An 11,740-nucleotide genomic window follows, 5' to 3' on the forward strand; every position below is an offset into this window, starting at 1 on the left:
GATATCTTAAAAATTTGCTGATTGTAATAACCTCTATTTCCCTCTCTCTCTCTCTTTATATATATATTGAGACAAACTCACATATATATATAAACATTTAAACGGTTATATTTCAAGTTTTGAGAAATTCAAGGGATTTTATTTCTGAAATTTCTGGGAATCGAAACGTAACACTTTGCTAAGCTAATAGTTATTCTTAGGTATTAACTAATTATAGCGTTTGAAATCCAGCAAATTATAAAAACAGATTGTAATTGGAGTTTCCAATTCTTTTTTAGCATCTTTTAACATTTGAGAAATAAAGCTCTAATTGATTCCAATTCATATACATATACACATTTAACTTTTGCATTATGGCTAACAGATTCAGACTATTCGTGGCTGCTTTGATTTCCTTCACAACATTTATAATAGCAATCATAGGTTGTGCGGGTTCAACATCAAACTATAATCCAATTAATAAAATTTATGTGGCACAACTAAATTTAAGAAAAATAAAACAAGATACAGTTTTCGATAAAATTTCCCAAGACATAGGTACTGATATACTACCTGGCTACATCAACATTGGTTTGTGGTCGTACTGTACTTCAAGCACTGATTCAAAGCATGTGGAAAAATGTACTTCTCCACATGGTATTCAACAGTTCGATTTACAAACCTTGCTTGGTGATAGTGTTAATAACAATCAAGCCACTAAATTAATAGAGTCTATTGAAGATATTATCATCCCAGACAAATTAGAAGATAAAAAAGGTTACTACAATAATTTAGCAAAATGTATGTTCATCACTTTAATTATTGGTATTTGTTTGATGTTCATTAATTTTGTCGTTATTATCTTTAGATTTTTAGTAGATAGTGTATTTTTCACTGTTCTGGGAATATTCTTTTCTGCAACTGCATTCGTCAGTTTGTTAATTTCAGGTGGTACAAGTGTTGGTACTTATGTTTATATCAAACATCAATTAAGTCAAAACTATGACGAATTTGGTATCAGTTTGGATCTTGGTAGAGACTACTATTGTTTAATCTGGGGTGCTATCTTAGGTTCATTATTGAACTTTATGATCTGGTGTACCGTCAGATCTAAGCCAAGAGGTTATGTTACTCGTTCTGCAGCTCCAGAAAAGCGTATTATTTTATAAGCTACAACTATAAATCAACTACAAACCAAAAAAAACAAGACATCTTTTTTAATAATAATAATTAAAAGCAAGTCATTACATAATAATTTTTTTATTCTTTTATCACCATTTTTAGTGATGTGTTAGAACTATTTTTCATTCGTTCTTATGATAAGATAAACATTGGTTTCTCTATTTTTTATAAACTTCTAACTTAGAAAGAAATTTGAGTTAAGTTAAATTCGGTATTTTTGGGGTTTTCGATAATTTTAAATTATTCCAGGAAAGTTTGTAATTGCATTCAATTATTTCTCATATTATATATTTCAACACATTTGTATTCACATTATAAATTAGATACAATCAATATAAATAAAATATAAAATGATATACAATTAAAATATCTTCACAAATCTTTTATTTCCTTAAGACTTGGTTATATTTCAACTAATATATGCGACCGATGCAATTTTCTCCCCTACCCCCAACAACACCTCAGGAACATATGGAGGGTTATTATGTCATCAAGAAAAATAAACTTAATGATTGACAATGAAACAATGATGTAAAGTTAATTGTTATTAAAATAGAAATGAAAATTGCTACTTGAAATAAATTAAATTATACAAACCAAATAATTAATACGTTGTACAAAAAATTATAAAATATGCTAGAATGAACTATTAATAAAAAATCATGAAAAAAAAATAGAAGCGGTAAGTAAAAATATTATTGATTAGAATTATCCCGGATAATGACTTAAAAACGTATTAATTAATAATTAACTTCGAAAATTAGATGGTATTAAAATAGTATGACGTTTTGGGTTTAGACATTGTCTTAACCATTGTGAATAAAAAAAAAATCCATTAGAATTAATGTTCAGTGACAACATTTTGTTGAGCGTTGGTATTTACCTTTTCATTATTACCATCACTAGCGGTAGAAGAGCTTTCGTCATTACTGTTGACATTAACATTTGGTGGCATCTTTTCGTCGTCGTAGTAACCAACACCACTTTCGGAGTATGTGTCGCCACCTCTGCTTAACCACCATAATGCAATAATAGAGACACCAGAAAGAAATACGATACAGAATGAAGTCCAGATTAGACCGTAGTAAGCACTACCATGTTTGAAAATAACATTGTACCTATCATAAGCAGAACCCCTCTTAATGATACCTACGATAGCACTTGGAATAGTAGCAGATAAACCAGCAAAGATGGAAACAAAACAACAGTAGATATTGATACATAACCATGTTAGGTTAGAGTGGTAAGGTTTAAACATTAACCAGCCCATTATGAACATTGCAACAAATGAAGTTAAGAAGAATAAGATGGACATAGCCAAAGTTGCCTTGATAGAAGGAACATATTCATGCTCTCTTCTCAATAATCTACCCTCCAAGTATAAATCATCAGCAGTAATGTTCAATGCCTTCAAATAAGGATCGAATTCAGACTCTAATAAGGCATCGTAGATAATATTTCTGAAATCAAAGTTTTGAACTGGATGCATGTGAGTACACTGTTGAGTATGATTACCAAATTCCTTACATAGAGAGAAGAAACTCAATCTGAAGGAAAATGGGATACCCAAATATTCCAACAATGCTGGTGTAATATTCATGAATTCTTCACTCGAGATAGGTTCAACAGATGCAGCTTCCGCTAAGATAGCGATTAATGGTGCAAAAGTCGCAGCATTTTGACTCGCCCATTCAACAACAATAATCAAGGAGTCAATTGTAACAATTGGATCAGATGACGCAGCGATCAAGGTGAATAAGTATGGAATGTACTGGGTTAGTGAGGTATCACTTGTCAATACTGAGGCTAGTTGAATTAAGTAACTCAATGTTTTGGAAGGATCAGAAGAGCTAGATAAGATCATTTCCAATGCTTGCAGCTCATTAGTTGTGGAGGTACTGTCAGTAATAGCGGATAGAGATTCAACGGCTACTAAAACTTCGGTAGTATTCTTAGCATATGTTAATAACTCAGTTAAAGAAGCAAAAGAAGCCTTAGCCCAGCTTGCTGTTGTTAAACCACGAGAATACAAACCAGCTAAAACAGTTAATGTGTCCAATGGGGTTCTTGATACTCCTACCAAGGCTCCCAAAGCTGCCACAGCTGGCTTCAAGTCTGATGGAGCACCACTTGATAGAAGAGCAAGTGTCGCGTTTAGAGAAGACATGTCAGTGACGCTCTCCAACGCGCTTTGAAATCCTTGTGGGATAGTAGTGTTCATTAAAACCGCAAAAGCACCAAAAGTGACAGTCTGGTTTGTAGAGTTGTTAACAATTTCAAAGACAGGGGATAATAATTGTTTCTCGGTACTGTTCAAACTGTTCAAACCTAATAATGCTTCTGTTGATCCAGTAACGTTGTTTGATTGTGCTAATAAAGTCAAGGCAGTTTGTTGAGCCATGGCGCTTTCGGTAGAGTTTGAAGATAAAGTTGTTTGAATTAGTTCCTCTAGACCCATTAAAGTTTCATTAGCACTGGTAGACAAGTTTAGAAGACCTTGTACATTTGCAATTTGGGTGCTGACCAATGTAGAGTTCCCTTGAACAGCTAATGGAGCCAAAGCAGTTAAGGATTGTAAAGTGGCAGAAACATTACTAGCGGTAGATAGTAACATCAACAATGGAGTCAAAGCTTCAGTGTCTGCAATATTTTTCAAAGCGCCGAAGACTGAATCTAATGTAGCATTTGGAGCAGTGACAGCGGTACCCAATACAGTCAATAGAGGAGCAACTTGTGGAACGACTTTTGAGACGTTAATGTGAGAAATATCAGCTGAACCAATGTAAATATTTCTGCTTGAAGAAGTATTATTGGTAGAACCTGAAATGGCAACGATAGTCATGATGGTGGCGGCCAAGTAACAAATGAGGCAGACCACCAACCAGGCACGTCTTCCTAGTAGGGATACCATTATGATATGCTATTATTTTATTATGAATTAATTTATTTTTCTCTTTTCTTGAAAAAAATTATGATACTAGTCTTATTTACTATTTTGTTGAATGTATCAATGTTCTTTTCAGTATCTTAGATATAATTAATTTTCTGATGAGTGTTTGTTATGGTTCAAGAATAGAAGTGAAGTTGATAAAAGGAATTACCCAAAATTAACATTTAATTGAGCCTGGATGGCAGCCGTTTATATATTATTGAAAATTTTTTTTCTCTCATCCTTTGAAACTAATATTGATTGATGTTTGTTGAATTAGACTTTCAGTTAAAGCATATTGAAATGAGCAAAGAAAAATTTTAACTTTCCCCTTCGATTAAGATGGTAGTAAGAATGTACAAAGAAAGAGAATTGCACCGAGATGATAATAGAACAGTAGCAAAAAACGAAAACTTATGATAAAGAAGGTAGAGAGTACCCGCCGCAAGGTATAAATGCGAAGCAATATACCCCAACAAAGTAAGAGCAGCAAAAACAGGCCATACAATACATCAATCATAAGAGAGGATCATAATAGGAACATACAGGCCCATCAACAATCTAACCGTAATAGCAAAAAAGTCAAAGAGGTAAAATGATAAGGTCAAAATGAACAATATTTCATGAGTAAAAGTGCAAAGGACCAAGGGCAATATCAATAAAGGCGCCAGACTATGTAATGGCTACAACGACAGAATAAAGCCATTAGAAAAACCAGTAGAAAGAAATATTTTTTTTCTTTCATTGCATATAGTTTAGATTCAAAACAATAGCAGATGAAAAGGATGTCCTTCAAATAGACCGATGAAGTTAACGCTTACAAATAAATTGTTGAACAGGGGAGGGATGAATTAGAATAGCAAAGCTAGAAAGCATTTCACTAGTAAAAGTTTTTTTTTTCCGTCCCATCAAAAAAATACTTTCTATTAATTCTTCAGAGAGGGAAGAATAGTAAAAAAAAAAACCAAGTCCAACAAGAGAGGATGGCAAAAAAAGACCGAAACATACATGCGCAGAATAGTCTTCCAAAAGGAAAAATAAAAAAAGCCTAAAAAATCATTTCAAATGGTTGATCTCCTCTGTGTAGTCTCTTTTTTTTTTCGATGGAATTGACGATAAAAGTAATGAGGGACATGAAACGAGATAGTACTTTTGTCATCATTATACTTTAAGCATCATTATTGGGAAACGAGAATGAAAATGTGTGATACCGTGGAAGAGGAGAGAATAAATTTCAATTTTTCAAATTAACAAAATTGAAAAGTATTTTGAAAACGAAAAAGAAAAGTCGTGAAGAGACGAAAAGCAAGAAAAGAAAACGAACAATAGTAGTGTAAAATTCCACGGACGATATTGAGGGTTTGTTGAGAATTAGTATTTGACAGACGTACGCAAAGGTATGTAAATTCGGATTGGTGGGAGAGTTTTTTTGAACTATTCGGTTCGTTATACAAGAAAGAGAGGGAGGAAAAGACCGAGTTGGTAAATATCGAACAATTTAGGTAAGGGAAATTGTTGTGATTTATCCAACAAAGTTAAGCCGTGTTATACGTGTATTTCTTTGTTATGGAAATCTGTTGGATTTCCCAAAATAACGATCTTCTCTCTTTATTTTTTTTTTCTTGATCTTCTCTTGCCGAAACCTCTAACATTGCAACATTTGAATTACATTAATTAATTAATAATAGGATGGGCTGAGATGGGTAATAGTAATTGGATAGAGCAAAAAAAACACTGAAGATGGATGATGAGCTACCCATCAGTCACCGTACTCTGTATGAAATAAAACAAATGAAGCGTTAGATTTCCCTTAATTGGGATTGAGCTTGAACGAGATGGCCAATTGAAGAAATCTAATAAAAATTGTTAATCAATTCATTGCTCTTGTGTGTAGTATAGTATAGTATGGTAAGTAAGCCTTGGCTTCCTGATGGAAAAAAGCGTTTTAAACTTGGAAAGCTTTGCAAAAATGCAAAAATGTAAAAAAAGAGGTGCTCGTAGGAGGGGACACATAGTAGTTTTTTTTCCAATTTGTTATTATCAATCATCGTATTTTCCTATTTCCTCTAAGATTGCAAATTTTGTTGTTGTGGTTAAAAATTCGGACTTTTTTTTAATTTTTTAGTCTTTTACAGTTACGCGACCGTAGTGGTTAGGGAGGAGAAAGTAGGAGGTAGATGAATAGAAATGCAAATCCGGGGTTATATCATCTATATCACACTATGTCATATCCTTATCATGGGGAAAGGGGGGGGGGTAGGACATATCTATTTCATTACTTCCCTACATGTTCAATTGTTACCTGATAAAAATAAATTAATTACCGTTTTTGTATAGTCAGATTTGCTTTTATTAAGGATACCTTCATGTCAGGAAAGTAGAGAGAACACTGAATTGAAACTTCCCCACTTCGACCCTCTCTTAACAAACAAAATAGAGACATTTCTCTTACCCCGCTTTATCCTTATAAATTTACCCCAACTTTTCGTCACTGTTGTCTTCAACTAATCATGTTACGCAAAATAGCGGAGTAATACCGCCAATCCTTACTTCCAACCATCTTATCTTATCACACGAAAAGTAATTGATGTTCAACGTAAAGAGAGAAAAGACGATCCTTAAAAGCAGCTAATCCTAATAACATTGGCAACAATAAATGTGACATGACACCTCCTTGAATGGAATAGAATAGAGCAAATTAATTTTCTCGTGTATGTTCGTGATTTGAGACTTAGACTCCATTTTTTGGAGGTTTGTATGAATTATTTTCCAACAGTTTCAGTTTAAGTCTCAGTTTCAGTTTCAGTTTCAAATATCATACAGAAATTACCTCGTATCCCGTCCAATTTCAACTCCTTGATGAGAGAATTAGAGTGAGATCAACAAAATTAAGGTGAATCAAATATGGCCGATGTAGAACCTTGGCGTATTACCCTGATTTTCATGCTAGGATATGAATATGTCTGAGAAATTTGGTTTTACGTTCTTACTATGGAAAGGATAAGAGGTTTCACTGTGCCAAACCATCTCTTTTATATAAATGAAATCACATCGGTTACTTTTTCGTGGATATGCATATAGTGATTTATTTTTGTTGAATACCAACGATCCAACGAACCCTTATTTAATGAACTTAAATTAAAGTAACTTAAATTAAATTAAATTGAATTGAATCAGAGATCATACTCCTGTTTAGCCAAAAATATGCCGCACAGAATGTGAAAAGATCTTCTTTTCTCCATTGTAGCACCGTATCTTTCTACTTAAATTTTATTTTATTTAATATTTATTGGTGGCATACTATATTATATAGTATAGAACACGAAATGTCTCTGTAAATTCCGTGAATTCTTGAACGATTAGGCACCCGCCAGTTACAAACTTAATTTATGAGGCGTTCACAAACCGCAATTTTATAATTTAAGTTGTTTAAGCTGTTATGTTACAGTTTCAGAATAACCAAATTGTTTGTTTCCCTAAAATCTATCTTCATTTTATTGACATAGCCATTATGAATCATTGTGATCAACATTTCCCTTTCGATACTGGTTTGGGTTTCCTAATTTGGCCTATGTCTGTCAAAAAGGGTATTTTCTCTTCTAAACAATTTAGTAAAACATCTGGGGCAGACAATAACAAAACTAAAATAAATATACATATACACACACAAACAAACTTGCCATAGGAGAATATTACCATCTATTTAATCATGTCTTGCTTTCTCTTTCCTAAATTCCAGTTCATATCAAGAAAGATTGTATCTCACCATAACAACGTCCCTTTACCAAATCGGGGAACTCCATGTACCATACCATAGCTTCTGGAAACACTCTAGTTGAGAATCACTCGATCTGGACACAGAGAAAAATTGACCCAGCCAATCACTTTTCCATTTTTCTTTGCTGGGTTATTTCCCAATCGGAAAAACAGAAATTTTTTTAAAACTAGAAACATCATGATCTGTGTGCCGAAATAGGATATTCTTGGCTCGTTACATTCAATCTCTCATCCTATTTAGGAAATCTTAGTGGTCAGGGTAACACCAATTGTTTACCCATAATTCTTGATCTGAACATTTTGGTTATATTTAAAAATTTTAATTTGAAAAAAAGGGAAAGAAATCTGCTAAAAAAAGAAAACTAATTGTGTGTGTTGTACAATTACTTCTCAATGTTTAGATTAAATGTTTCTCTTTTCAGTGCAAATTTATTTTTTCGCTGGGTTAATCTTGGTAACGATGCTGGGCAACATTCTCTCTTAAGTTGACATTTTCTTTCTTGAAACAATCTATCGCAACAGGTTACTGGTATCTTTACTTGATTCATCTATTTTTGGCTAATCATAAACTATTATCGATCTATATCTATATCTTTCTATGTATATCTATCTTTTTTTCCCACTTAATTTGATTCACCTCTAGCTCGATAAAGTTATATAAAAGACTCTCGGGAAAGACACTTTATATCTCGAGGGACCCTTTCCAGCTTCGTAAACTAGAGATCTTAGTTTTTATTTTGGTTTGGTATTTATAAACTTTAATATCAGTTTCGAATTCAAATTATATCCTTTTATCTCACTCTATTTTCACTTTACTTTTGGTCTCATTTTCCCAATTGGTTACTTCAAGTTTTAGACGGGGATAACTGCTCATCAATTCGCTTGATTTCTGAACATACTCTTCTGTATATTAGTACACAAGAGAATATATCAAAAAGCCGGTTTACATTATTATTGATTATTATTGTACTTCTTTAGAAATTGTATCCTTCTACCTACGATAAAAACCCATAATATACATTCAAAAGAAGAAAAGGATGTCCACAATCGTGAACCAACTCCATTTCGGATCCGGAGATACTTCCTTACAACCAAATGGTTATCCAACTAGGAAACATAGATTATTTGCTTTCGATGATTTGTTAAATGATAAAAAGTTACCTGATTTGAACAAACATCAAAATCTACCATTAAATAATGAAAAAAGATCAAATACTGCTCCTGCTTCTCCATATGGAAACTATTATCATGCTTCTTCATATTCAATCAATGTTAATTTGGTACAGCCTTCAAAACGTGTAGCTTTGCCATCTCTAAGACATTTGCAATTATTGCCAGATCCAAGAATACAGGAATACGCATATCAGTATCCTGATACTTCAGAAGTTACTGCAAGTTGGAAAAAAAATCTAATTCATTGGTGTAAGGAAAAAAATTACAATGATTATATTAAAATAGTAAATGAAACATCTTATGATAGATTTTCATCTTTACAAAAAATCCCAAGTGTCTTAAAACCATTAGATGCATTTCAAAATTTATCAGACTCAACCAATACTTTAAATCCAATTCCACCCCCAATGACTCCACCAATGACTCCAGAACATAATAACGCAAATAAAACCATTACTTCTTCGACTATAGAGATTAATAATATGTTCACACCAGTGATAAGTCCAAAATTGGTAGAAATGGTAAAAACAAAAAATAATCAAAGTAACAATTCAAATGGTCATAAAAAGACAAATAGCTTTAAAGCTATGCAGCTGAAAAAAATGTTAGACAATAGAGATATATTAAATTACGCTCCTGCAACCATAACTAAGACATCTGTCTCTTCTTCGCCAAAAAGAATCGTAAAGACAGGTGCTCATAGAACGCAATCAAATATATCCAACGCTAATTCATCTTCTACTAGTACATTCAGGGCCAGATCCAGATCTACATCTCCAGTTTCGAAATCCAGGGTCAACAATTCCCCAACAAGGTCTCATATTTTGAAATTAACCAATCTAGTTGATACTGAAACACCTGCTCCAAGATCTATTTCTCCTGTATGTTCCACACCTTCTACCCCCCAGCAGAATATGAAGTACCATAAATTTAATATTGATTCACCTCCAAGAACTCCAGCTACATCGTTATCTAGTCCAACTACGAAGCCAACAACTTACACTCGAAAATCGATAACACCTAGGAGAAAATCTAATGGCAGCAATCCACAGACTCTAAACATTAGAAAATGTGTATCTTGCCAATCTAGTGATTCTCCATGCTGGAGACCATCCTGGTCAGGTAAAAAACATGAACAATTATGTAACTCTTGTGGTTTACGATACAAAAAGACACGAACAAGATGCTTAAATGATTCATGTAAAAAGATTCCAACCAAGAGTGAATTAACTATTATGAAATCTAATGGTATGAAGACAGGAACTTTGCCAAACAGTATTTCGATAGAAGGCTATACATGTTTATTCTGTAATTCCATAACGGAAACGTTATCTACACAAGCATCACCAATGAAGACATCCATGTCATCACCAATTAGAGGCAGTAATAGCAGTAACAGTACTAGCAACCATAACAATAACGATATAGTGTCAATGACTCAAGAAATGATTTCTACTAATTTGCAAAATACATTAGCCATGACTCCGACGTCTGCATCAACGATGGCACCAACAGCAAGTTTAGTAACACCATTAGTTTCATCAGATTCTGAAACCACTCCAGTACCATCGTCTCCAATTCAATCTCACGAACTATAATTATCGAGATCGCTATACAACTAAAACGAATAGGAGTGTTGTAACTGCTGGTGGGAATAACTGAATCGATCAATCAGTCAACCAACCAATCTATATTCGACATGAAACAACAAAAAACAAGCAAATAACAAAATATTTCTAAATTTATTTTTAATTTTTAATTTTCTTTTGCACATTCACAGGCACATTCAAACAAGTCTTTACTATGATTAATATGTAACAAGGCAACATATTTCCTTCCCATACATTTTTCTGTATTATTATCGTTATTGTTATTGTTATTGTTATTGTTATTATACGTATACTTATTTAATTTCAATTTAATTTAATTTAATTTTCTTCAGTTCTTCAAGTACATTGTAAATATAATAGCATTAGCTCTAAATTAACATGAATAGGGTCATGTCTGTTTCTTAATAATTATGTTACTATTGTTGGCAACTACACGTGATCAATGACAGACTTGATAAACGTCAACGAAAACTAGTGATCATCTCGAAAGATAATAATTGTGGGATAGTTGAAATAATACTAATATTGATAACAACGATACAGAAACAAGCTAGAGGGTTCAACATAGAATATTACTCGAGCTTGGTAACAGACACTTTCTCATGATCTCTGTCCAAGAAGTGAAATAGCTGATGAGTATATTTTTGAACAGTACCAGGGTAGGGTAAACAATACATAGTTGTGCCTATACTATACCAACTCACCATAATAGTAGTATAATAATATAATAATGTTTATATCTATGCCTATATCTATACTTATATATTGACAATTCAGTAGAAGGAGTCATTCTATTGGTCACGTGATACTAATCAGTAACCATATGGGTTTAAACAAAGATGAGAACATTATTAACTACAAAGATAGCACTACAACTCTAGTTTGTGGGTGTCAGTACTCGAAACTACTAAATATACAATAACAACATAAACATCAAACTGCAAATTGCCGTTGCAATCTCGTGTTTTGGGTCTATGGCTTGTGTTCCCATATGCCATCAGAGAAACAAACGTACAACACACCAATTAATATTCTCTTTCGCTTACATATGCAACGTATTCTTGGATATTTTATTTTTGTATCGATTTTT

At 32.9% G+C, this 11,740-nt stretch overlaps 3 protein-coding genes across 3 annotated transcripts; 2 read left to right on the top strand and 1 right to left on the bottom strand.

Annotated features, from left to right (window-relative positions):
- Positions 1-353: 353 nt before the first annotated feature.
- PUN1 (Pun1p) lies at positions 354-1,148 on the top strand (the record flags this gene model as incomplete). The annotated part of the gene is made up of 1 exon (XM_001646506.1): positions 354-1,148. The coding sequence occupies one exon, from the start codon at positions 354-356 to the stop codon at positions 1,146-1,148; it is 795 nt and encodes a 264-aa protein (XP_001646556.1).
- An 854-nt stretch (positions 1,149-2,002) lies between these two features.
- Kpol_1055p56 (uncharacterized protein) lies at positions 2,003-4,072 on the bottom strand (the record flags this gene model as incomplete). The annotated part of the gene is made up of 1 exon (XM_001646507.1): positions 2,003-4,072. The coding sequence occupies one exon, from the start codon at positions 4,070-4,072 to the stop codon at positions 2,003-2,005; it is 2,070 nt and encodes a 689-aa protein (XP_001646557.1).
- Positions 4,073-8,904: 4,832 nt separating this feature from the next.
- Positions 8,905-10,638, top strand: ASH1 (DNA-binding transcription repressor ASH1; the record flags this gene model as incomplete). The annotated part of the gene is made up of 1 exon (XM_001646508.1): positions 8,905-10,638. One exon carries the CDS (start codon positions 8,905-8,907, stop codon positions 10,636-10,638), a length of 1,734 nt encoding a protein of 577 aa, XP_001646558.1.
- Positions 10,639-11,740: the final 1,102 nt, after the last annotated feature.

This window comes from Vanderwaltozyma polyspora, genomic scaffold, assembly GCF_000150035.1.
Source record: "Vanderwaltozyma polyspora DSM 70294 KpolScaffold1055 genomic scaffold, whole genome shotgun sequence".
NCBI lineage: Eukaryota > Fungi > Ascomycota > Saccharomycetes > Saccharomycetales > Saccharomycetaceae > Vanderwaltozyma > Vanderwaltozyma polyspora.